Here is a 27729-nt window from a genome sequence, read left to right as displayed (position 1 = left end):
AATGTTCTCGACGTTGGATGTAAGTGAATTATCGGATTTACCAGGGGGTTGAAATTTAGTATAAAGATCATATTTAGAAATTAAAAAAACTATTAACTTGGCAGAATGCCTCGCCGAGTCCCTGAAAGAGGGGACGTTGCCGGCCAGTGGACGGCTAGGTGTTCCACTCTTAGCAGAATTTCGCGCCAGAGGAACATTCAAATTCGACATTAAAAACCGTGCCGGTGCTGCAAAGAGCCAACTTGATTAGAGGAAAGGCGGAAAAAGCGAGAAATCTCATAGGAAGAATTAATAGTAACAAATGTGGCTAAAAATAGGAATAAGGTCAAAGAGTCGAGAGCCGAGGTGTGCAGTGCGGGAGTGTTCTTTGACAAGCTTGTTTTTCAAAATACGCTTTTAAATATTGACTATTTTTCTAAATTGAAGAGATATCCGAATTTAAAATTGGTCAACAAATGGAGAAGCAGGCGGAAAGTCGTCCCAAATTTCTCATAGGGGAAAGAGTTCTTTGGTTAGGGAGTGGAAGCGGATTACCCAAAAGCGGGCAGGTCAAATGGATCGGGAGGCTTTTGGAAATTGGACCAAATTTGGCTGTCGGTCTTGAACTGGTACGGTAAGCTACGATCTACAAATAAATAAATGTTCTATTGTATTAAAAATTCGAATGAAAAGATGACGTGTCCAATAACAAAGTGACGTTTATACTTACTGCAGTGTACTAACACGTTGCGACATGTACAACCCAATAGAAACCACAACGTTTAAATTAAAATACGCTACAATAAAATTCACCTATACGTAAATTATAATTGGTTCATAACAAAAAATTAAATTTCACTGAAATTCTTTTAATCGTAAAATAACCGTCGATAAATTTTAATGGAATAGCCAATGTTTTTATTTAAAATTGACTAAGGGCAACAATGGCGGACGACCTTTCATGATGACATTACTAGAAATGAAGAAACGCATTATTAGGCCAATTGTAAAATAAAAAAAAATTACAAAAAACTGTCTTTAAATTTGGCAAGAATAAACATTATTGATGCCTCAGTCATAAGAAACAACTTGTTCTCTATTTAGGCACTAAAAATCCTTCGTTTGGCCTATCAACTCGATGGTAGTTCTTTGGCTTCTACATCATTTCTATAGAACTTGAGGATCACAATATCAGAAGTGGAGTAAACATATACAGGGCATCGAGAAAAACAAAGGAAGCTATCTTGCATATCAAGTTAAATGCACATTTTCATCACCTTCTCCTGAAATACTTAAACATATTTATGTTATGTATGTTCGACACATAAAACTTGTGCAAAAAAATGTTTTACCAAAACGTCCAAAAAATTAAAATCATACAGCAACTATTACTAAACTTAACAACTCTTGAAGATCGCAGAGAACCTATAAAATTCTTACAAATAAATATGACCATTCGCCTAAAATTTTCTCACTACATACATCCTCAAACACTCATGGCACTATGGTGTATGAAGTTTCAAAAACAGGGCAGCCAGGAATTAGTTGGATCGTCATTCTCCTCAAGCCTGTTGTAGAAAATAATCTGCCTTCAAATTTCATCCACTCAAGATCACCCATGTCATTTAAATTGAATCTTGTCAGTCATCTTCAATAATTCAAATTCAAAATTTTTTTCATTCGTATAATATATTTTAATTGTTTTATTATGAAATTTGGTTACTACATGTAAATAATTAATATTATATTAATTGTAAATTGTTATTTATTTACAAGGTTATTATTATTAATTTTTAAGGGCGTTTTAACGGCTAAGCTCATTTTACGCCCTAACATCCACACCTTCTATCTTAAGTTAGCTGTATCCCCTCTGAGTGCTATTAAGCTCTAACTCCAAACATTCACTCATAAACTAATCTATTTTATTGCAATCAAAGCTTTAATTTAACCTTTTAAAATTCTTAATTTGGAAGGACAAATGGATGCAAAAATCCCATTTTAAATTACATATACAAGGATATTATTTGTAAATTTTATAGACTCGTAATTCTATTGTTTATTTCATAATATGTTGAGTGTTTATTTTTGCTGTTTATTCACGCAACAATAAAAAAAAAAAAATAAATAAATAAATAAAATAAAATAAAATAATTTGTAACAATTGTCTACAATGGGAAAAAAACAACAATCATATTTGCCAAAATGGGAAAGTTTATGGATTACTATTTATAAAAATACTGACTTTTTAAAAATAAGTAGTTATTAGAGTTTGCTTTGTAAAATGCAGAATCTATACCATATCCTATCTATAAAATATCCACACAGTCTTATAGATTCAAAGTATTTGTTGACATAACTCTGACAGATGGCTACCAGTACTCAGGAGTTGCACAGGGTCAACAAAACAAAGATCCATGAAAAAAAAGCACACAAATAAAGATGTCTTTGTTTCAAAACATACAAACAAATTATAACCTAAACAAACTCATAAAAATCTAACAATACAGTGTTCAACTCATTAATGTCGTTATTTGTCTGAAATATGATATAAAAAAGAGAGAAAGCAAGATATAACAGCTTTTGTAATTTGTCTGGGGTCAGATCTGGGTCTGTACGTCCAGCTGCTGAGGTTGAGCTCCATGAGCTATCGATAGCTAAGTCATTTCAGTCACCGCCGAAATCAGTTCCTAAATCTAAACTCATTCCCACTTTCATTCACTCTTAAATACATTCTTTCAATAAGCAACCTATCTCTATGATGAGTGAGGGTGGGTGACCTGCTGCAAAAGATGTAAAAACCAGAGAATGCTGGAAAGAGGTGTTATTTAAGTTAAAATCAGGAAAAAATATATTTTCCAAATTTTGCCCTGACGGCGCAGAATTGAATATTTTATTATTTATGAAATGACAATTGATTTCAGTGAATTTAAGCTTAAATTAAATTTAATAATTCCAATTTTTTAAAGTTTAATTGTGGAAAACCAGATCTAAGAAGATAATTTTGTAAATTATCATGGATTTGATGGGTAGGAGGTAAATTATCTTTTCCATACTACATCTATTGTGGAAAAGATAATTTACTTCCTACATCAACTGGACACTACAATTTAGTCTGTGATTGTAACTGTTTTGCAATGAAATATCATTATCTTGTAATCTTTTATTTGACAAATCAATGATTTATTGGTATTATGGTTGTAAATTATGTGAATATGTTTGCAGGATGAACCATTGCCTTATGGAGGAATTGATGGGACATGGGGTTCTCGACAACTTTTTAGATGCGAATCAAAGCATGGTCTGATTGTTCCTTCATCCAGCGTAATCCCTCAACCCCAACACAGAGGTAAAATAAACAAAACACTATTTAACAACAGAATATATTAAGGCTATAAAACTCTGATGTAATGTACATACGCACAGTTAATTAAAACTCAATCGATGTCGTGACGTATAGGGCCTGTGTAATTGTTGTGAGGGATGGATTCAAGCTTCTTGATATAATCTTCAGGCAATCCTGTTTCTTTAGCACCAGATATGATTGTGTCTAAATAAATCTTTGAAGGTGGCCGTTCGGCAATGTTTGCATTCGGAGGTAGCTGACACAGCATGTATGTCCTGCAGTTCTGTGTTTTCCCTGCTGAATCTACGACATCGACCTGTAACGTCCTGTATATATTGTTGCCGACACCTTCCTGTCTGTCCAAGTCGGCTTCATTGCACTTGTCAATTTCCCAAATCGCTCCCCATACGGAGCTCAGTTTTTCAGGGACGATCGTGGCCGCATTCCCGCCCCATCTTTTGGAGAAATAATTAAAGTCCAATCTATAATCGTTCAACATTCCTGAGGATACTCGCTTAGCCGTTGGGTTATTGATGTGGATCCTTTTCTCAGAAAGGTTACTTCCATAGGCGAAATATTTGAAAGTGCTCCCTAGACCACATACTGGTTTGCTCACGTTCATGCTACTGGATACTTGAAACTAAAAGAAACAGAACAAACGTTTATGCACTAAATTGAGACTAATATTATTTTCATTATAAATCAATAATTTTCTTTCGTTTTTCTAAGAGCTATTGACTTTCTATTTTGATGAATAGTATATTCTGAGGATAATGACAAGACCCTAATTAAGTCAATATTTAACCATCAAACTATTTAATCATTTTTTTATCGGTAAAAGATCCTCTAGAATAATTCTTTATAGCTATCAAAAGTTGAATTGATTTGCGCTTAAAATCAATCAAGTTGGAATAAATAGAGATTCTATTGAGAGATATTTTTTAATTTTAAGGAACATAGTCAATAGTTACCTTGAAGAGGTGGTAATATTTGTAATGTAAAAGGAAAATAATTAATACAAAATGAATTGGGAAATAATCCAATTTTCATGTTTAGGAAGATAACCATTGATTCAGGTATGAAAGGTTACTCTAGGTTACTTTCATGAGGCCACCTCAATTGATCCTTGACCTTCAATGATGAAGAGATAGTCTGACACATTTCAAAATTAATTATTTACATTATCAATTTATTAATTAATCAGTTATTATTATTATTATTATTAATTTTTAAGGGCGTTTTAACGGCTAAGGTCATTTCACGCCCTAACATCCAAACCTTCTATCTTAGGTTAGCTATATCTCTTCTGAGTGCTATAAAGCTCTGACTCCAAACATTCACTCGTAATCTTATTTATCCTATTGCCATCCAAGCTTTAATTTTTCTTTTTAAAATTCTTAATTCGGAAGGCCAAATGCATACAAAATTCCCATTTTAAATTGCATAAAATTTAATAAATTTATAAAATTTATTTCTGTTTCTTTTTTTAATTAGAATTGTGAATTTTGTTCCATAATTTAAAAATTCCCCGTAGGCTTGTANCCATATCGAAACTTTGCTCCTAAGTACATGCTGAATATTCTTAAAAGAATGTCTCTATTCGCCCCCCAATTGTAATTAGCAAGGAATCTCATCAGGCCTAGTATTTTCCTTCCTGAATTAGACAATTGGGCTATTTGAGGTTTCCATCGAAGGGCTTTGTCGAAAGAAACTCCCAAATATTTGACAACGTCGACTTCCTTTATTTCAACGCCAGAAAGGAAAAGCCGAGGTGTTTCATGATGTTTTCTCAGTCTACAAAAGTGTACAAATACCGTTTTGGACAAAGAGAATTTGAAACCTACATCATCTGCTTTTCGTGACAATGTGTCAATGGCGTTTTGTAAAGTCCTTTCTACGTTTTGGAGATTTTTCCCAGACAAGTAAAAGCAAAGATCATCGACATATAAAGGCCTGACTATACGATCATCTATATTATCAGCAAGACCGTTTACCGCAATGGCAAATAAAGTGACACTCAGAATAATTAATCAGTTAAATCTTGACTAGTGTAAGTCGGTTATAATATATAAAATTTTGTGATTAGAATTTCATAAATTACCGATATTATTACTGTCATTACTACTCAACCAATTTTTGTGTATTGTTAGTTGAGGAAGGAAGAAAAAAGGTCATTTTTTTTAATATAAATTTCATTATATTGTATATGAATTAGAAAATATGCCATTGTATCTTCACGCACGCTACCAAACAAATTAGTGCACATAATAATGTGTATATACACCTGAAGTTGGTCCAAAGAGAGCCAAAATGTCGGGAAATATAATGGTGCACATATAGAAAAACATAGAATCTAACACAGCCGACAAGTACATAGATTCAAAATACGTTTTATCTTAATTTATCATTATTGAGCGGGTAAATAATATTTTCGTAGGAAAACTTACCTGTAAAATCTTATAACGAAAATGTTGGGTTGGGTGTGTCATTGTACTTGTACAATATAATTGAAGTTTTATCTTTCTCTCACTCTCTATCTCTCTCTCTCATTCACACACACACACACACGCGCGCACGCACACACACACGCGCACGCACACACACACGCGCACGCACATACACACACGCACGCGCGCGCACACACACACACACACACACACGCGCACGCACACGCACGCACGCACGCACGCACGCACGCACGCAAACACACAATCTATTCCATTATTTCTTTCTAACCTTTCCTTACCCTCCTTCCTTTCTCTCCTTCTCTCTCTCTATCTGTCTGTCACTCTCTATCTCTACTCTCTTTATCCTCTCTGCCCCCTCATTCTCTCTCTCCATTATGCTCGTGCTCTGTCCTATCTATCTCTAATCTCTTTCTTCCCCCCATCTCACGCAATGTACCTATTATTTTCTCTTTCTATCTCTACTCTCTTTCTCTTCCCGCCTCTCCAACTCTCTCTCTCTTTCCCTCTCTTCGTCACATAGTGCAAAAGATGTACATTTAAATTTTTTGATACTTTTTCCCACTCTGTTCAATCGTTTGTACTATTTCCTTTACCAAATTGAAACAATTTGTACACACAGACAGACTCCTGTTGTACGATCCGTATTCGTTCGGGTTTTTGAATGCACTATATTTCGTGAATTTTTTGACAAATTTCAAAGTGGCAAAAGAAGCCAACAGATATCAAAGTGCAGAGGACTCTAGAGCTCTACAATACGGTTTGAGATCCACGTTGGAAAAATCATTCGTTAAATTTAAAAATGAACTAGGTTTATCAGAGTCTTGTGTGAATCGTCATTTTCACAAGTTAGGGGACGTGAAAACGGGGCTATTGACGGCCGTACCGTTCGGAAGTCAGTTTGGGGGAAAATGACCTTGTTTTTAGTTTTCTTGAATTTTGAAGTAATTATCCAGTGATTACTGTTTGATTTTCTATTAGGAAAAACATGCCCAAGATTATTGAACATTGGTTTCGTATTACCTAGACAGCCACAAACTTTTCTCAATATAATGTAAAAACATTCCGATAAGGATAGACCCATTTATCTAACGCACCAACCTTTTAATCCTGAGCTTGCTCCATCAGACTACAATCTCTTTGCATTAATGGCTAAACTGGACCTGATTAAAAATTTTATAATAAAACATTATTTAAAATAAATGCCAAATGGACACAATAAATGTTTGCAAACTGTTGCTAACAATTCGGCCTGCAGACATCGAGTATAAGTTTAGGTTATCGAGATTTACACAAATATTTATCAGATAATTAAAAATGAAATATTTAGCCGTCTAAATTCAGTGGAAATGTGATATACCAAATATATACTTACAAGTATCATAAGAACAAAGATTTTGAGTTTAAGATAAGCCATCTCTATTACAAATCTCACTGCTAACTGCCTTTATCTGTTATCAAGCGTTTTCGCTATTCTCATGGTAGGAGGGGGGGTTCCTTTTCAAAAGAAAAACCCCCCCCCCAATACGCTATATATTTTAATACATTTGTTTGTTTCATTTGTTCTATTCATATTATTTAAAATTTCTTTTTTAATTTTTGCTTTTGATAGGTTTCTTTAAAAAAAATTGTGTAATAAAAATGGTTGTACAGATTAATCAATTTTTTTTAAATCCGCCCTTTTAAGTATCAACTTATAAAATACATTTTCAAACTGTAAAACAATACAGAACGTCTGTAAAAACCGTTGTTTTGAACCGGCAATTGAATCTCACTCCAAATAATCATGCAACTACATTCGTGAACTCATTATAATGATAATTTTCAAAGATTATTTTTAGTTGATTTGTGTTAAAGGATGTTGGGGGCGCTCAGTGAGAGAATAATCTAAATTTAGAACTCAGTTTTAGATGAGGCCTTCTGTAGACAACACTCCAAGACACCATCTGAACTCAATCAAAATAAATACATAGTCACATTACCGTTACGTTTCCCACAGTTTTAAAGATAAGTTTTTGTTTTGTCTTTCCCCAGCGCCTTTCTACACCGAGACCAAGTCCGAAACGAGAAAAAGCTCGCTGCAGGTGTCGACTTTAAATAGATCTAAGGTAATGGATTTTAATTTTTCCGCTTTAATTTTATAAGTACGCTCGATTAAAAATACAATATAAACATTGTTTGTTACTGAGATATAATTTAGATTTGATAATTAAATACAATAATAAAAAAAAATCTTGGTTTGCAATGTGGAAGTCTAGGAAATTTAATCTGTTACGACTTACCATAAAACTGTAAAATTATATCTATAAATCAGGTAGAAAAAATCAATCCTTGGCCTTATCTATTTTGCAATCTTAAATTTAAACAATATACTCTTTATTTCAGAGCTTGTTATGTTTCATATTAAAAACGATAAATGTCATCTAACATTAATGGTCAAAAAAATTAAATTAGTTCAAATAAAAAGAAAAACACTGATTTATTATAATGTTAAATTAATTAATGCTTTGGTAATACTAATAATTATAGCTTTTAATGCAATAAATTAGTGACTATAAATTTTTACAACATAAAATTCATTAATAATTGTTATCGTTCTTGTGCATATAATTATATAGAACTATAATATTTGCTCATTTTCACTGGTCTGAAAATATGACTTTACATTGGAATAATTGTTTAAAATGATAGATGAAAAAGGTGGTGCAACAGCAAGTCAACAAACTGGTATATTTGCAAATTTCAGTGTATTTGTATAGATAATAGTGTACAAATTACTCCAAGTGATAATTTAAAAAAAAATGTGTAAACTGTTCAATTACAAAAGAAAGTCTAATAGCTCTTTTGATACTGAAAATGTGGATGATTATTGATTTCTATAAGCTCAAATCTTCAAACACATGTACATGCGTGAATAGTGTTGAGCCTATCACTTCTTTACTCCACCGGCAATTCCACCTTTTTTGATTTTTCGATATTCTTCCATCATCCTTTACCCCAATTAATTTAACTAACCTAATTGAGGTTCGATGGAGTATTCAATATTCCGCTATTGGCCTTCAGCCTCTGCACATTCACGCTAATAAATACATTCATTGTCAACACATGTTAGGGACAAAAACTATACTGGGAGTACATTACACAGTAAAACTTCTTATATCGGGTGGCATTCCTACGCGCTCTCTATACGGAGCCAAGGAATTGTAACCCTCAATTAAGTAGACATATCTGAGATGTTTTAGGCGGTATTTATATTATTTTAAAATCATTTTTCCAAATTTGTGTAATCTGCAACGATAATTCCATTGACAAGACTTTTAGTTTTAGCATAACTGATATGAACTTATTTTTACAAATATTTCAATGCAAGGGCTCTCAGACCGTGAAATATTTATGAGGAGGGAAAAGCCTTTTTTCATTTGTCATAACTCCGTTTCCTTTCGAACAAACAAACATTCCCCGGGTGCTGTAAACATTTATACTGTCATATCAGGTTTAAACCGTTCTCACAAAAGATGAATCGCTCCTTTCACAAACCCGTTCTGACCGAAGATGTTTACACAGTATAGAAACAGTTTAATGTTGCCTTAAAAAATAAACCCGCTGGAACAATTGTAGCATAAATTTTCGCAGTCGGAATTTGAGAATGATTTCGTCTGTCGATTTATACGTTTGACTGAGGCCTTGGAACCACTCAGTCGCTCAAACCTACTGAATTAAACAGACCAAATTGAGATTTGTGAAGAGAAACCCCCAATCTGACTTCAATATAGATGCAGATTCTCAAAAGCCTTTTGGCTTAAACAGCCTTTACTGACTGCACATGGCGGTTGATTTACTCTGCTGTTACTTTCTTTCAACTCGCCATTTCCATTCAAGTCAGTCTGAAAAGCTTTCAAACATCCAATAAATCAAATGAACCTAGGGCCAACCTTACAGTTTTTTAATTGACACTATGGGAAAGGTTTCAATAATAATTGACATCTAAATTAATCGACAAGGAATGTGCTGCAAGAGTCGAGAGAAAATTGACGAAAAATTTTACTTAATTTTTAATTTGAACAAGTTGGAAGTGAAAACGGATCAATTTTTAAATTGACATTCGACACGACTTATAATCAAATTGATCCTGTTGTGTCTGGAGTTGTCGACGTCGGGCACGTTTCTCCATACGACCCACGGCGAGAATCATAGATGATCACATTTGATCGGCGGCGTCCAGCGTTTTTCCAACCTTCCAATCATATACTCATTGCTTTCAATAAATTTAATTTTAAATTCCACACATATCCAGCCTGATTAATTCTTTTCTTTCAATTTAATTACTACAGTTAATAGTTGCACAGTTCTATCGTAACAAAAAATATAACAACATTTAAGCATATATCTATAAATTTGTTAATCAATATAACTATGAAAGTGGTCTAACTTTATTACTAGATTTTTTGAATGGCACAACGTAATAATTTATTAAAAAAAGGTTTACCCTAGCTTTTAAAATTCAAACTGATAATTGAAAACAGTGAGAATGTGTTTAAAATAACCGTTGGATATTAAATCATTCCAGTTTGTCTTTAATTCTACGTTAATAATTCTTTAAAAAAAAAGATAGCTGGACGGAAATTGCAATCGTGGCATCCGTTGGCGGGGAATTCCATTACCACATGGGAGTTAGGGGATCTTCTGACTTCATGTATCTAAATATAATCCCGCTGAGCTTCAACCCTTGCTTATTGCCTTAAAAATAATGTTAATGAAGTTGACCTTTTCTGTAATAGCGATTATTGTTTCATAGATCTTCGAATTATCATATTACAAGCAGATTTCATGTTCTTCCATATCTGGAATATCAATGTTTTTACTATGGCAGGAAATAATACAATAATTTTGCCACATGTATGTCTTTTCTTTTTTAACTTTCTATGTACCTATTTTATTTTTTTTTCAAAATGATATTATATTTTGTAAAAATTAACTTTTTGCCTTTGAAGTAAGTTTTTGTTATTGCGTTTGTTACATAACTTTTCACTCTGAAGAGTTTGCATGGTTATGAAAAATGACAAATTATATAGAGTTTAAAATAAATTTTCATTCGCATTTCTTGTCTTTGAACTTCTTAACTCACCTAGTTTAAGTTCAGTAAGGTCACAAAGGGTTGTGAGAACGGCTCAACGGCCACGGAAACATTAAAAAACAAAAATATAATATTGGAAACCGGCTCTCCCTGGAACGTGTCCTTTTATATTACCTGTCTTTTAGGTGTCCTTGACCAAAAAATTAACAAACTTTACAAGCCACTCGTTGACAACGCCATATGAAACCCGAAATGTGCTATTACGTTTTCTTCTTCCACAGGGGGAATAATAATTCAGCCACCGTCATGAGTCACCTTGTATCTTGAAAAATAAATAGATCATACGATTGTGTGTGATAGAATAGAATAAGTGCTCCCTCCCTAATCCAAACATCTGTACGTCGAACGTTCTTATAATTCTAAGGTGAAAAAAGATCCAAGAAGTGGAAAAAACACAAATAGAACATTAGTTGGGGGAAGGTAGGAAGGCAGGGAGGGAGAGAGAGAGAGAGAGAGAGAGAGAGAGAGAGAGAGAGAGAGAGNGAGTAAAAGAGAAAACAAAGAGATTTAGGGAAAGGAGAGAGTGAGTGAGAGATAGATAGATAGATAGAGCGATTGGGAATGAGTGAGAGGGAGAGAAAAAGAGGGGAGAGAGATAGAGGCAGAGATACCGAAAAAGTGATGAGAGAGAGAGAGAGAGAGGGAGGGGAGAGAGAAAAAGAGAGAGAGGAGAGAGTGGGATAGAGAGAGAGAGATAGAGAGGGGGAGGGGAGAGAGATAGAGGCAGAGATACCCAAAAAGTGATGAGAGAGAGATAGAGAGAGGGAGGGGAGAGAGAAAAAAGAGAGAGAGAGTGAGAGAGAGCGAGAGAGGGGAGGAGAGAAAGAAATAAAGTGGGAGGGAGAGAGGGAGAGTGAGAGAGAAAAAGAGATTGAGGGAAAGGAGAGAGTGAGTGAGAGAGAGATATAGATAGATAGATAGAGAGAGATTGAGGGAGTGAGAGAGTGACAGAAAGAGAAGAATTATTAACCCTTGTCAATCAAAACGGGTCAACCAAGCATCGGTGAGCATAAGATCGGTGAAGTCAGTATACATGAAAAAAAGTGTCATTGCTGGCATCTTTTTTTCAGCGGAGAAACAATTGTGAATGCTTCCCGTCCACGTTGATCGTAAATAGAAAATTATTGTGTGCCAAATTCCATTCAACCTTCGAATAAAGCCTTTGGCAGCTGTTTAAAGAATTGCAACAACTCAGAAAAACTAGTTGTATATAGCAATTCATAAATATATTTATGAAATTTATGTATTACTATATAGTACTTTTTTGGACATATTCAAACTAAATTTGGAACAAAGATAATTTATAGGTAATTAAGTGAAAAACTGTATTTTCGTAAGTTATTGTATCGTTAACGATTCAGTTTATTAGTAAAATATATGGCATACTTGAGGATGTTAAAAGTGCTAATTTTTCTCACACAAATTTTCTTTTTTTAATTTAATGACTATAACGAAATCTGACTACGAAAACTGTATACCTGACAGATGCTTGTTTTCAGATTGCAAGGACATTATTTGCGTCGGAGAGATATTTAAGCGAGGGTTCATCACCAATCGTTACACGGAAGACAAGGGAGTCGAGTAAGTTCACAAGAGGCTTTGAGACGTTACCAAGGCCTAGTGGTGGTGTAGGAGGCAGCAAACTGAATCTGCACACCAAGGCATTAGAGAAGGATCGAGATGGGAAGATATTTGGGAGAACGATGAACAGGGAATTTAGGAGGTCGGACGATCATCTTGAAAGGACAAGTTCGATAAATTCATCTAAGAGTGCCAGTTCACGGAGAGATAGGTCAAGCGGGATTTTTTCCATTTTCAAGTGGTTCAAGAAAGACAAATCCCTCGATTCCGACGACTTCGACTCACCTCCTCTTCCGGGTTCGCCGATCCTCGCGAGAAAAAACGGTTCGATTTGCGGAAGTATTGATACGCTTTTTAGCACGGCGACAGTTACCAGTTTTGCCTTCGTACCGCCTTCTTATTACAAGCCTTTCGGAGCCGCTAACCAACCGGAAATCAGAATCGCCCTCGGGCCGGATACGAACACGTACAAGAATAGAATAAAGGAAAGAGATGAGTTAAGGCGCTTCGATAATAAAATATCTCTCAGGGAGAAATACAAACTCTATGCAAGTGGTACTCTGCCTAGGAGTGTGGATAGGATAAACGAGATTAGGGACGGACCCCCTTCAGATTCGGAAAGCAAAAGCTCTTCTATTAGGAAGAAAAAACGGAAAGCGCCGCCCCCGCCTTTGACCCAAAGCGAAAACAGTCTTCCTGACGCCCAAAACAAAGAGAACAACCCTTTGAGACATCATAGGAGAGCACTAAGCGAGCCCGAGGCGGCCAAATACATCAAAGCTTGTCATGTGAAAGGGAAAAGGAAAGCACCACCGCCTCCCGCAGGTAGAGAGGAAAGGACTTTGAGCTTGACTAGGAAAAAACGTCCTGCACCGCCGCCTCCGAACGTGAATCCTAAAAAAGAAAAAGAAGATATTTCAAAAATCATACAGAAAACGCCTTTCGATATAAACAATTCTAATCAGGAACAGGAAGACAGTGCTAGTAACACTAACAAGACCGAAACCTGCGAAGTGATATCCACCGACACGTTGAGATTGGAAAGAGGCGTCCTGAAACAGAACAAAGTAGACAGACCGATGTCGGAACCGAAATTTAGTCCTTCCTCTCCGGTCTCCCCGAGGCCTTGGTACAAAAGAAACACTCCTCACAAACAGGAGTCGGTCATATGGAGGCTGGACAAGAAAAAGCCTGCAAAGAAAGATGCCCACGATAGTAAATTCCTAGAAAGCGGTTTCCCCAGAAAATTTACTTCTGGAGAGAACAAGTTCATCAATATATTCAGTAAAATCGATAAGCCGGAAGAGAAAAGAAAATCCCAGATTTCAATACTTACAAATATCAGTGAACTAGACAGAGAAGCTGCAGAAATAGTTAAAAACAACAAAGCCAGGGAACAAACCTTCCTAGCCGAACTCAATAAAACTTTTTACCCAGATAGAAGCGAGATCGAGAGAGTAAGTTTAAACGAGAATCTGACACATCCTACAAATAAGACACCTATTCATCGGGTAGTTCTGGATGAAGCGGAAGTTAGAATCGTGGACACGGCTAGTTCTATTCCGGAACCCGAAAATAAAATAGCTAAAGTAACTATCGAGGAATTGGACGAATACGACGCGGAAAGGAATTCAAAAGCGCAAACGATGTACGAAGTAAACAGGATGTACCGTCATCAATCTCCTCCCATATCCATGATCCCCGAAGTGTCCGAGAGTTCCGCTAAGTCATCCAGTCCTTCGTCTTCTATCGCAAGCAGCAGCACTTACGAATCCACGACGTCGAAGCCCGAGCTGAAAGTTTTCGGGGGGCAGCTCGTCTGGATCTGCCCTCGCTGCACTTTAGAAAATTGCAGGTGGAAAATAACGTGCGGGGCATGCGACCTGTGGAGGCCGAGTCCCTGTGATTTCAAAGAAAAGTCGAAACCTTCGGAGTCGCAGCCTCCCGTTATGAACCCCAAAGAGAATAAAAAAAGTTCAGGTTTGAAAGGTCCATCTACTTCGAGAGACTTAAGCAACGAAATCATCGATCAAACTACCAAATTAGTCGAGAATATTTCAAAAGGAATAAATATTGCAATGATGATGGATAAAAAAAGGGACGAGAAGACGAACGTCGTTCTGGATCCTGATGGGGCAACCAGTACAAACCAAATCGACAAACAAGCAGAAGAGGTTCGCCTCGCAAGGTTGGCCTTTTTCGATAAATATTCCACACCTAACAACCTCCAAACCAGGATACCGATATTGGAGGAAACCAACAAATTTTCCGAATCGAGCGACAATAAAAGAAATATTACTGTTAATATAAACGTTGAAAAAGAACCAAGGAAACATGACGTCGCACAAAACATTGAGGAATGTAGACAGATTTTAAACAGTATAAGCGAGAACCAGGGTAAAAAGGACATTATAAGGCCAAGTTCACCAAACCTAAGAAGTGTCCCGAAAATTTCTAACAAAACGTTAAACGAACCGTCAACTTCCAATATAAAAAATGAAGTTCTTGTAAAATCAGACGCAACCTTAAAAATGAGTTTAGTTGAAGGGGATAAAAACAAAAACACAAGTGACATTACCGCAATTCAGAGTGCGTCGAAAGATTTAACGGCCAATGTTCGAGCTTTGTCAAATTTTGCAAACTTTAAAAACATTAATACGACGAAAATTACAAACAATTCTGCTGGTGAACGGAGAGAAGTATTTCCGGAAACATCTAAGTTAGGCGTTACTCCTGGAGCAGTTGAGGCAACAGTGAAATCTGAAGATAACAAAGTTACTAATGATTTCAATGCCGTTCCCAGTTGTTCAAAAGACAACTTAATGAACTGTGAAGAGTATTCGAAAATTACAAGTTGCATAAACTCCGTCCCGGGAACATCAAGAAACAATTTAACGTTGTTTGAAGAAAACGTCAAAAGTAAAAATGAAAATATTTCTGTCGCTACGACGGAGAACAGGTTTGTTGATGAACCTACTAAAAATACAAATCGTAATAACGAATCTCGCAGTTTGAATGCGGTCGATGTTCCAAGCTCTTCGAAAGAAAATCCTTCCTCGACAAAAACGACAAACATTAAAGTTACTCAGACGCCTGAGACACCAAGAATAGTGTCCAAAGACATTGAAGAGAGCAGGAGGATGCTGAAGGAAATGTTAAAGGAGATGAAGCACTCGCTTCCAAAAAGACCGGAGATTAAGAAAGAATCGTCGAAGAAGGAAGAAAAACATTTACACCGTGACAACAGTGACGTTGCAGAAGCATACTTAATAGAGAGTGAAACAATAGTAGAAGAAATAAAATTGAAAAAGCCGTCAGAAAAAGTGTCTTCGTCTGCCCAGACTAGTGCCATGGTCCGACAGATCGTGCCAAAAGTCAAACCTTCATCGGGCTCTCAAATAATCGTACCAATGACAATAGAAGAGTACCAAATCAAAGATGGCGTTTTGTATACCTCCGTGACCAAAAAACAGGCGAAGAAAATTGGTACAGGAACGTTCGAATTATTACGACCGAGGGATTTCGCCAATATAGAGGCGGTCAAGGCTCACAACGCCATGCCACCACTTTATGTCAATGTCGACGATGACCCGGGCGGTCAAGAACAGGCTGAAAACAAAAATCAAGAAGTCGAAAAATTATCAGAGCAGCTAACTAGGCCACAAGGACTCGCAAATTTCAGAGGTAATTTGATTATATTAATTTTGGCATAAACGATAACGTTTCTTTTTCCAGCTGGACTCGGAAATGAAGCGAGCAACATGAACACGATGGCAGTTAACAGGCTGTTAAAAAGACTGGAAGGAGCCATAGCGAATGGCCAACTGGAACTTGCTGCCATTCTCGCCAAAGAACTGGCCCAAATGAAAGTCAGTTGCTCCGTTACAAGACAGAAACCAGAGCTGCCCGTTAAACTCATACCGTTGGTTCAAAACCTTGTTTTTAATTAATTTAAGTTAATTATAGATAATAGTTTTGTATTGTCTTTTTGTTTTTTAATTTTAAAGGGTTGAATTATATATAGAGGATAAACACAACCATAGAGGTCCTTTTCCATTAAAAATATCTCCCAAGATGACATTAGCTGAGCTGAAGAAGCAGGTCGAAGTCGAGTACGATCTGCCGAGCAACGTGCAGCGATGGATTTTAGGGAAAAATCTCGCCAGCGACAATTCTGCGACTCTCGAATCTATGGGTGTCGACAAGCCACAAGTACCGCTATTTTTGTATCTCGTAGTCCCAGGTGAGTCGATGTTACGTTGTTAAAATAAAATATAACCGGTCCGCAAATTTTAAGATGCGAACGTGCAGACGACGAACGATGCTAGCGGCGTAGAGGGTAGTGCTGAAATTTCGTACGCAGAAGATCGTGAGAAGAAATCTGAGGGAGGCAAAATCGAATTACAAGCAACGACCAGCAAAGAGCCTCTTTTAGAAAAGGTGATCCCTATACAGAATCTTGCAGAACAGATTCTGGAAGAGGAAACTGAGGAAGAGATTATAGAAGAAGTCGAAGATCCTGATGTCGAAATCGAAGAACCGGACACTCCTGTCGTTCAGGATGAAACCAAAGAATTTCCCTTCGGAACTCTGGCTCTGGGTAAGGTAACAAGGAAATATATAGAACAAGCACTTCGTGTTTTAATGTTTACTTTTTAGGGTGGAAATGCAGACAGTGTACTCTAATAAACAGGCCTACAAGGGTTAAGTGCGCAGCTTGTAACACAGAGAAACCGACCGAGTACAAGGTTCCCGTCGAGTATAAAGTAGGCTCGTTTTGACGATATATCAACATTCTTAAATTACCATAAAAAAATTACAGGTTACCGAAGAAGAAAAACGAGAAAATTACCAAAAGTTAATGGACCTCGAGAAAGACGATCTCATAATCAGTATGGAAGAATTTGAATGTCCCATTTGTTTGGTGCGCTACGAACCGAACGACGGTGTCATCCTCAGGGAGTGCCTTCACGTTTTCTGCCGGTAAATCAAAATTCTTTCAACCTATTCCCTCCCTCAAATGTCATTACATAAACGAACATTGGCCTTTTATAAGGGGTTGTTTGGCACACACAGTGGAATATAGCGAAGAAGCCGAGGTGAAATGTCCTTACCGAGACGATATTTATACATGCGATAGCACTCTTTTAGAAAGGGAAATTAAAGCAGTAAGTTGGTGTTGTGTGCCTGTTCCACAAATCCTACATAATCAACTAACTTTTCAGAGTTGTTTGCCTCACTAATTGTTTTTACGATTATAAACTCTTTGTTACTGTGTTTTCATCTCTTGCCACAGTACAGCGGGCAATTGAAAGTCGACATTCTCCAATTAAAGTTTGAATCCGGTTCAAAATTTTATAGCTAATTGTCTCGTGAGATTCAAATCCATTTAAATCTATCAGCACATTTGAAATCGATTTTCACTAGCTAATAATTGATAGGATTCAATTATACATAATTCATTAACGATGATTTTTAGACTTTTAACAGGAAAAACGTTTTTATAATAGTTTAAATCCCATTGAAGATAAATTTTAATTTAAAACATTCTCTAAACTATGATTAGGTGCTAAAACTAGTGCATAAAACGCCATTATTTGCCTCAATTTTTTTGTTGCTATTACAACCAATATACTACCAATTAAACAATTTCGCTTTGGTCTTTAAATTCTATTTTATTATTTATGTAACAGGTGTTGTTTCTTCCTCATCATTAAGTTAATTTGAACTCTGGTTAAATTTTTTGCAGTCAATGAATTTTGTTCGAATGTATCTTGCTAATCCCTTAAAAATCATCATCAATTTGTGACGGACACCCATTATCACATATTACCACTTTTGTCTCTTATTTTGACTTTTAAAATTTTATAATCAATTCAAAATTCTTTAACTATGAGTTTTAGACTTTCAGCTGGAAAAACCTTTTGACGTAATCTACATTAAAGTTACATTAAAGAACACCAGAGTTTTAGTTCTTATTTTCAACATTTTTTTGACAAAGTTTGAAAAAAGAAAATTTTCGAACACTGCAATTGGGGATACAAACTGGTATAATGGTATAATTATTTTTTGGTAGCGATTCTTAACATTCGATGGTACCTACCTACTACATTTAACTGATTAAAATTTCAGCTGTAATTTGAAATTTTGCTGTTAAGGAAGATGTACGATGGTTGCTTATGAAATCTGTTTAAAACCATCATTAATTTTTGACGAAAATCAATTAAAACGATTATCATAATTTTTTTTAATGAAAAGTTTTAGTTGTATTAATTGTTCATAATTCACGATTTGTCACAGTTTTAACACAGTTTACACAAATACTTAAAGTTGATAGTGGTTGTTGGTATGCGAGCCACTTATTGGGTCTTCCCAATATCGTCCCAGTTCCTCACTGAAGATGGCGCAATGCTGAAACGCGATTGATTAATTCAACAAACCCGCAAGTGAAGCCAGACCCCAAAAAGTCCTGTTAACGGTATTTAAGGGTAGAATCTAGTACATGAAACGCCATTATTTGCCTAAATTTTTTCGGCAGCAATCTGTTACCGATTAACCGATTTAAAAAACCAAAGCAACTTCGGATGAAAGGAAAAAAAACACTTTACACATATTTATTTAGACATCGTGAGATGCGGTCTGGTGTGATGTAGGTTTCAGAAAAACATTTTCTTTATCGTGCCAACGTTTCAACTTCAAAATAGCTTTCAAAAATTATAAAACAATTCAAACACTTTTTTCCAAAATTAAAGATCCCACACCAATAACAAATAAATCTGACGTAATCTACAAGATCAACTGTTTAAACTGTCCGGCAACTTACATCGGTCTTACATCCCAATATCTGGACAAGAGAGTAAAGCAACATATCTATGATTGCAAAAAACCCAAGCAAAATCCTACAGCACTCGCTACCCACCATTTTGAACACCAACACAATTTCGACTTCAAAAATCCAAAAGTATTACACACAGAACAAAACAAACATAAACGTAATTTCTTAGAAATGGTTTATATCAACAGAGATAAACACAGCATCAATTACAGAACAGATACATGTAAACTCAGTCGCAGCTACGCCAATATCATTAATCAAATTCAATACAGATAACATACCTATATCATCACATTACATTCCACACATCAAATATTTTTCACACAGTCTAATTCCCAACAATTTAGCTTTCGTTTTCCTATTTTATCCTTTTCTATATAATCTTGAAAGGATAATCTGACCGAACCATTACCAACACATTTTTTCCCTATGTCCGCTCTTTTCACCTCAAAGAAGCCGACGCCTTATACAAAAATGTCTTTTCTATACCGACATCCTTCCCCACCCCTTGAAAATCCAACGTATATAAACACAAAATAGCAAAATCTCACTGGCACTCTCGACACGACACGCAAGAATGGCACAATTACACAGAAGACAAACCCTTTGAGTGAGTAGAAATACTTTGATTGAATATATATAAAAAATATATTTTGCATTGTATAAATTCACTTTTCCACATCCAAAATGTAATTGTTATATGTAAACAATGTTTGTTTTACCCAGGCCCTGAAGATGATCTCAATAAAGATCGAAACGTGGCACGATAAAGAAAATGTTTTTCTGAAACCTACATCACACCAGACCGCATCACGTTTTCTAAATAAATATCGATTAACGGTCACTAATCACGACACACTTTACACATATTTAAGTGTCACTCATGTTTCTGGACTTATTTCAAATTTTAATTCTAAATGGAGAAGATTTGATCAACGCGAGGGCTTTGGTCTTCATCAAAAGAGGGAAGTCAAAAGATTCCATCTTCCGAGCTCAATGTGTATTAAACCAGTGCTGGCGCGAGCCGTAAGAGCGCTGCTCAGGCTTGAAATTGATATAATTTATTTTTGTTTGTTAATTCCTTCAAATAATAAATGTTATAAAAATACTCGAATAATAAAATAAGCCACAATTTCAAAATTGCATTTAGTTGTATTAGTACGAAGTATGCTTGTCCGAAGTTTTTAGTTCAAACGTATTAAACCGTTCGATCTACAATGAAAGCCAAATATTGGGTTGTCCGGAAAATAATGCAGGATTTTGGTATTAAACAAAAAAAAGAAACTAGTTACTTTAAAGCAATGTTCTTTAATCAAAATAATTTCCCATACTCTCAATACATTTCTCCCAACGTGTTGGTAACTTATTAATTCCNTGAGTAATCCTGTAAACGTAAACAGAATATTTTATATAGATTTTTTTTAATGAAAACTTAAAATCCTGCATTATTTTCCGGACAACCCAATAATAAATTTTTTAATTTTAATTATTATATAAAAATATTTTGGATACCTCTTTTTTTTTTTTTTAAAAACTTCAACTGATTTCTTTTTTCATATTAATGTTATGCATAAATTTTGTTATTATTTTATTAATTTCTTAATAAGATCTGCCGGATTCAGCTGAGACATTATATTATTTTTTAGAATATGTTCAGCGATCAAATGACCATATTGACTGCCTGTGCTAATAATTACTACCATTTAAAAAAAATTGAAGATTACCTTAAGTTTTTAATCTAAACTATCCCTTTAATGCATATTACTTTGTCGTTATCGATGGAGATTGACTTTTCATCCTTACAAAACCACGGTTAATACTGACCAATAGCAGATTTTATCATGAACTCTATCTTATACAATGATCTTTCTCTAGGTTTTCCGGTAGGTCAAGGTCTGGTAGATTTTCTATATAATAGCAGAGACACTGTGTGACCTATCCAGCTTGGTCAATTATTGATTTTTATGCTCCCCTATCATCGTGACAAAATCTCTAAACTTGGGAAATTGGGATATCGCATCTCAGGTTTAAAGTTTAAAGATTTTTAATTGAACTTGACGCATTTTCCCTTACCAAAAACAAGTTGAGAAATAAACTTGATTTTCTTCCATTATACTGCTTTGTGCTTGCGTCTTTTCTTTGTAAATGTGGATATTCTAGAAAGAAAATTAAAAGTGTGTGGAGTTAAACCGGTATTGGTGCACTTTCCTTATTAAGTTAGGGTTAGTTAATGGAAGAGGAAAAACATAAACGAAATAATAGCTTGATCTGCACTGTTCGACAACAATATGAATCTTTAAATTCATTAATTTCGTGGTCCGCTTGACCAATTAATATATTACAATTAATTAAGGTTTTTAGTTGAGATAAATGTTTTAGTTGAGTCAATGGCACGAGCGAGATTCGAACCCACGATCTTCGGCTTGATACGCCTTGATTGAAAAATGGCAAAAAGGAGGGAAAATTCAAAAGGTGCGGTTGAGATTGGAAGTTGGTGTCCGAGTGGATCGAGGTCACGATAGCTCAAGTGGTAGAGCAGCGGCGTATCAACCCGAAGATCGTGGGTTCGAATCCCGCTCGTGCCATTGACTTTTTTATCTCAACTAAAAACCTTAATTAATTGTAATATGAATCTAATTGGGAATAGAGTTTCCTCTTTCTTCGAATAATTGCTATAAGCTAAAAGGACATGACTTTTGACATAAAATTTTGTCAAAAAGAAAGTGCAGACTTGTGAAAGAAGTATACATTTTCACTTATGTAGGTGCGTATACTGCCGCATGGTTATATTAGAATAAAAACGAAGTTCTCAATAATCTCATAATTAAAAAGTTTCTTCTATTAACGAGGGCCATGTTTACACGGACAAAAATCGTTCTACCTAAACCAATTATAGTTGTATTAATTTTTCAAGGGAAGGAAATAGAATGTTGTCACTATAGTGATTGAAATTTGTCAGAAGAGTTTTTGAATTACTTACATGTTGATTTATTGATTGATTGATGATGATTTCACGAGTCTAAATTATACTGCGCCCTTTAAGGACTATTGGACCACTTGTTTCTATTTAGAGTACACTGATGAGTATAAAAAGCATAAATAGTCGAGGGATTTTATTACTTGATTCTAGTGCAACGCATGTGTTTCTTCCACGATTGCTTTCAAAAACCCAAAATCTAAACCACAGTTGTCACCTGGTGGGTTGTGGTTTCCTTGGCCACTTTGAAATCTACACATACCGTGTTGGTGTGCTGATCTTTCTCAAATTTCCATCGAGTGTGTAAGTGTCCTGCCGAGTGACCAATTAAAGTTCTGAGCTCCATCTTGCTTTCTGTAATTTTTTTCCTTTTAAATCTCACATGTGATTTTTGGATCGCTGTGTCGAATGATTCTTATTCATTTTAGTGTGTTCTATGGTAGTATGAACAGTTCAGGTTTTCCTGACAGCTTTTTGTTAACAATAACATTTACATTTCTGGAATTTGATGGTTTTATGATGAAATTTCCAGCTGGTTACACCCCGAGTATATGAAGGGCACTTGGCCAAGTCCATAGCGTTGGCGGAAACCAAGATCGGTAACACATTCCACTGCAAGACTCCAGATTGCAAGGGTTGGTGCATCTACGAGGATAACGTCAACGTGTTCAAGTGTCCCGTGTGCACTCACATCAACTGCGTCACATGCCAGGTTTGCCAACGAACTTGCCGAAGGAAAGACGAACACTAACCGTACTATTTGCAGGCCGTGCACGAAGGCCTCGACTGCAAGCAGTACCAGGAACAAGTCAACCTCGATTCCGAGACCAACGTCGAATCGAAACGGACGAAAGAAATGCTTCAGGTGATCGATTTGGAAACATTGGCCGAATCCTTGCGTTACGTATAAATTGTTAGTTACAAGAAAGATTCGAACCGATTTTCAGGAAATGGTGGATCGTGGCGAAGCGATGAACTGCCCGACATGTCAGGTCGTCCTCATGAAGAAGTGGGGCTGTGATTGGCTGAGGTGTTCCATGTGCAAGACTGAAATATGCTGGATCACGAGAGGGCCGAGATGGGGGCCAAACGTAATAAAAAAGATTGAATGATTGTTTATAAAAAATGGCTTAATAAAAATTGATTATTGAATATCTTCTGATTTCTCAGGGGAAAGGAGATACGAGCGGAGGATGCCAATGCGGGGTCAACGGAGTTAAGTGCCACCCCAAATGCACTTACTGTCATTGAAAATGTTTTAAGATGCCCTGCCATGGAAAATTTTTTGAATAAAGAAATGGAAAAATAAACTTTTTATATTACTTGGACAATTATTTTTTTATACTTATTATCGTTCAAGTCTAGTTTTTTATGTAATTAGTTGGTGACACAATTTAACGAGAAGTTTTGAAAACAAACATGACAGAGACCCCTTAAACAATCACACGATCATCAGACAATTAAAACCATCAATCAGAATAATTTTATTTCTGATTCAATCACTCTAAATATTTGTTCTTGGTTGTTGTTTGATGAATGGGTAATTTTTGATCGTACAACTTCGCACATCGTGGTCTTAGTTTAGACCTGCGACTCGGTCCCAGCAAGCGAGAATTTATTTTTGTACTCAAGCTTTTTAAAGCAAAATTGGTTATCTCAAATCTAAGCTATGCTCTAATCAATAACCATGTCCAGATATTTTTGCCTCGGGGACTCAGGTGACCATTTTCCATTTCTTCGACCTCAAAGATTTATTGTGGAAGTGATCCTTTTTTATTTCTAAAATTTCCAAACTTTGAAACCCTACTTTAAATCTCGAAGTTTCTCTTTACTCATGGAAAGATTGGTTGTTTTTCTATTTTTTTCTTAATTTTTTGCTGAGAGAGAGGTGGATTTTTGGTTTCCTGGTTGAGATGAGCTCAAATTTGAGCCTTTATCGCCTGCCACCAATCCACGTTCCACTTTAGATTCATTTGTACACCATCCTAGAGCCCCCTTTATTAGTTTCAGGGTTTTTACCCTTCCTGCTATCTCTTAGTTTTATCTAGAGGGATGTGTCAAATTTTTTAAAAATTTTATTTAATCTGATATTGTTGTAGCCATCAGATTTATTTTAGTCTTTTTTTGATGACTTACTTTTAAGTCGAGCCTTATTTAATTTTTTCTGAAAAATCTGCTTGCACTTTTGTATGCCTTCTCTGGATGTGTACAACGGTAGCAATCCCAGTTCCTTCCTTCTTGGAAAAAGGGAAAGTATCCTGTGCTATGTTAAGACCAGCTAATCTTGTAATTTCTTTATTTGATCCTGTGTTTTTTAAAGGGTTTTAGCGACCATACTTGGCCTCCATATGTTGCCAGACGTCTAACCGTTGTTGTAAAATAGCCAGTAGTGTATTTTTCGATGTATGCCCCAATTTTTACAAAATCTTTGAACTATATGTTTTGTCTATATATTTATTTCAGACCATTTAATGTGATTTCTTGCGAAACTTAACCGAGCTGTTCTGTGCTTTGACAGAAATTCTGAATCAGTGGTAGAATTCGCACGTAATTCAACTTCTGAAAGTCTTTGCCTTACAGTGCGTAAACTGACAATATTTCTAACTTGTTGAAATCGTTGCGAATGAATCTCAATAGAACATTCGTAAAAATAAAAGGATCATCTCATTGAGATGAGACACGATGGCGACCTGATCCATGCCTTCTTGAGTAACCTCCAGTATCTTGGTAGCGATGGAAGACTCTTAACTTTAAGAAATCAAAATCAAGTAAGCCTTTGAAATAGTGCTATTCCTAGATACTTCGTTTACCTGGAGAATATTATATTTTTATTTTTTAAAGAGAGTGCTTTTAGGTTAAGATTCCCTCTCTTTGTGAAAGGTATTAGTGTGGTTTTATTCAGGTTGACACCCAGACTCATATTCTCCCACCATATTTTAATTAATTTGAGAGCACTCTGCATTTGAGATGAATGTTTTATTATATTTACCCTGTATTGTTACTATTTGGAAATAGGGCTATTTAGTTCGACCATCAGGTCATCAACCACCAACAAACTTAAGAGTGGCGATAGTACTCCCCCTTGGGGAAAGATCCGGGTATTTACAATCTACGTTTTTCAGTGTTTTATGACATTTTTATCACAAGAGGGGGAACAAAATAGTAAGTGAATAAATTTTTGAGTGGACTGTTTTCTTTTCGTTGGTAAAAGGTTAACACATTCCAGGTTCCATTCTACCTTTGTGTCTCCACGTTATCAACAACCTAACACTTTTAACCACATAAAACAAATACACATCTTTTTAAAGTATTTTTTAAAACCTACAAATGGGGATGGGGGTGGGCAAACGGTCCAACAAGTTAGTTTCAATGTGAGAGGTCAAGTCGTATAATTAAGTTGTCTGCAGTTTCAGTCGTACATAGTCGTTCCTAGTGAAAAATCAAACCTGGATCAAAAATAATATTATCCTAATTGTTTTTGCAGTTTGGCGATCCCAGCATTTAAAACCAACATTTATTATTTATTAAGCCCTTTCTACTTAAATTTTTAATTTGGGGTGTTTGTGTCATGAAAAGCGAGATCTTAGGTCGCCTATTGTACACAATAAAGGAAGCTGGTCAGACAGTTTCAAGTCTGAACTAGACGCACGTATTCTCACGATTAAATCTGTTCCAATGTGAGAAGGTTGATTACACTCAAAAGGTTGGGAAAGTTTGTGCGAAGTTGTGTGAAATGGACGACAAAAAATCGTAGTCAGTCAGGCGTGGACCATACAGTACACAGCTACTGCGACAGATACTAAGCTCGGTTGAGTGACAAGCGAGTATAGACGGATCCATTACTACATCACAAGTTCAGTAAAGAAAAGCGACAGAAAAGAGATCAAATTATGTTTTGATAATAATTTATAATTATTATTTAACATCGCACTGGGGGTTCTACGATACCATGTTTTCAAACCATAAGCAAGTGTAATGTAGCTTCTGAAAAGTTTGGATTTAAAAAAATTTAAATTGCAAAATAACTGCCTATGATGAATGATATGCAAATTATGGCGCATAATTTACCATATCTGGAGAATATGGTAAACTCATTGTAGGAAAATGTAACATCGAATTTGAATAAAAATCAATAATGATTTCAAATGAAACTTGAAACCAACTGAAAACAGGTAACAGCAATTAAAAATATTGTGTTAACAACTGATCTTCATGATATTCAAAAGAAATTTAGAAAAGGATCCTGAACAAATTACAAAACCATCAAAGAGAAAAACGTTTCTAAAGCTTGAAATAAGTTTGTTAAGTAGATATCACATGAAAAGTGAAAGCTTCCAAGTGCGCAGTTAATTACAGAGATGTTATGTTTTTCTTGTGCTTTACTACTTTGTACAACTATACTAGAAGTGGCAGAGAGGACGCCTGACGTAAATCCTTCCATTTGTCTCTGTTCATCACCGCAGTGCTCCAGTTTCGAGTTTTCTTACAATTCCATTCATCTTCACTCTTTTTCCTTTCCATCTAGACTTTAAGATATCCCATCGTCTTTTGTGAAACGTTAAGTTTTGATTTTTTAAAAATCTGTTGTAAAAAAATCAGTTCCCATTGTGTCATATTTTGTCGAAGAAAACTAACGAAGGAGGTAAATAACGATTGTTTTCTATGGTACTTTTCTGTAGCTTCATATGGCAAAATTGTCAGTTGAATAATAATTTTTCTCTGGTGTTAGAAAAAGACAAAACTTACTTTCGTAATTTGACATATAAACGATTGTTACTTGACTTCCAAGTCATACAAGAATTTAAACAATTTAAAAATTATCTATTGCAATATTATTGATTGTTCAAATTAAAACAATGAATCGTCAATTATGTGAAAAAAGAACAATTCTCCACCCATTTCAACAGGAATGAAAATAGATTACCTCTCTTTGTCCGATATAACCTTTAATATAACAGGCAATATTGCAATTTGTATTTTGTAAATCTTTTTATCATTTTACAATATCTGTAATTTTTTAATATTATTGTATTATTAAAATCAATCAATAATCGAGATGATCATGTCGCATAGCTGGCAAATGAATAGTTTTTAAAAATAAATTTTTTGTGCAAGTTTTCGATTCAACTAGTCAGATGTGGATAATTTGTACATGTTGCCTGTTGCCAAGGCTCATTTTCAAGGAGTTTAGATATGCCGTGCTGTCTAAAACATATGCCCCAATTATGTTGTCATGCAACAACTCGGACCTGTCATTCAAGGCGATATCCGACGGTTGTACTGAGGATGATTTGTGGCTCTTCATATATCCACCCAAGACGTGGAATTACTTTGTCACTCATAACGCAAAAATACTGCTATGACTATTTTGTATTTGATTCTTATTGAGCACATCGTGAAGTTTGCAAGTTTTGT

At 35.5% G+C, this 27729-nt stretch overlaps 2 protein-coding genes across 6 annotated transcripts; one reads left to right on the top strand and one right to left on the bottom strand.

Moving 5' to 3' along the window:
• Positions 1-130: 130 nt before the first annotated feature.
• On the top strand, positions 131-23636 carry LOC106670617. Of its 2 annotated transcripts, XM_014401111.2 has the most exons (14): positions 134-608; positions 3202-3325; positions 7822-7895; positions 12421-16186; positions 16238-16424; positions 16510-16745; positions 16800-17102; positions 17162-17268; positions 17325-17485; positions 17559-17670; positions 22847-23026; positions 23081-23179; positions 23262-23405; positions 23485-23636. In XM_014401111.2, exons 1-14 carry the CDS (start codon positions 456-458, stop codon positions 23563-23565), a joined length of 5727 nt encoding a protein of 1908 aa, XP_014256597.1. In that variant the 5' UTR covers positions 134-455; the 3' UTR covers positions 23566-23636. The 2 variants fall into 2 exon arrangements, 1 of the variants encoding a protein (XP_014256597.1); XR_001341100.2 differs by lacking the exons at positions 17559-17670; positions 23262-23405; positions 23485-23636 and having other exon boundaries at positions 131-608; positions 23081-23146.
• LOC106670618 (gamma-glutamylcyclotransferase-like) lies at positions 3343-7299 on the bottom strand. 4 transcript variants are annotated; one of them, XM_014401116.2, is made up of 3 exons: positions 7163-7238; positions 6889-6950; positions 3343-3962 (listed from the first exon to the last, which is right to left on the bottom strand). In XM_014401116.2, the coding sequence occupies exon 3, from the start codon at positions 3942-3944 to the stop codon at positions 3414-3416; it is 531 nt and encodes a 176-aa protein (XP_014256602.1). In that variant the 5' UTR covers positions 3945-3962; positions 6889-6950; positions 7163-7238; the 3' UTR covers positions 3343-3413. The 4 variants fall into 4 exon arrangements, with proteins under 4 accessions (XP_014256602.1, XP_014256599.1, XP_014256600.1 ...); XM_014401113.2 differs by lacking the exon at positions 6889-6950 and having other exon boundaries at positions 7163-7299; XM_014401114.2 differs by lacking the exons at positions 6889-6950; positions 7163-7238 and adding an exon at positions 5770-5871.
• Positions 23637-27729: the final 4093 nt, after the last annotated feature.

Source organism: Cimex lectularius, unplaced genomic scaffold (assembly GCF_000648675.2).
Source record: "Cimex lectularius strain Harlan isolate CLEC.00 unplaced genomic scaffold, Clec_2.1 scaffold58, whole genome shotgun sequence".
Lineage (NCBI taxonomy): Eukaryota > Metazoa > Arthropoda > Insecta > Hemiptera > Cimicidae > Cimex > Cimex lectularius.
This window is presented reverse-complemented; position numbering and strand designations above follow the sequence as displayed.

Bases quoted from the DNA above. Each gene is read 5' to 3' on its own strand.
- LOC106670618 (XM_014401113.2), bottom strand. From the start codon at position 7,204: ATGGCTTATCTTAAACTCAAAATCTTTGTTCTTATGATACTT. The intron at 3,963-7,162 runs GTAAGTATATAT...TGTTTCTTTTAG, and splicing joins TCTTTGTTCTTATGATACTT to TTTCAAGTATCCAGTAGCAT.
- LOC106670617 (XM_014401111.2), top strand. From the start codon at position 456: ATGGAGAAGCAGGCGGAAAGTCGTCCCAAATTTCTCATAGGGGAAAGA. The intron at 16,187-16,237 runs GTAATTTGATTA...TTCTTTTTCCAG, and splicing joins AGGACTCGCAAATTTCAGAG to CTGGACTCGGAAATGAAGCG. The intron at 17,269-17,324 runs GTAGGCTCGTTT...AAAAAATTACAG, and splicing joins AGGTTCCCGTCGAGTATAAA to GTTACCGAAGAAGAAAAACG.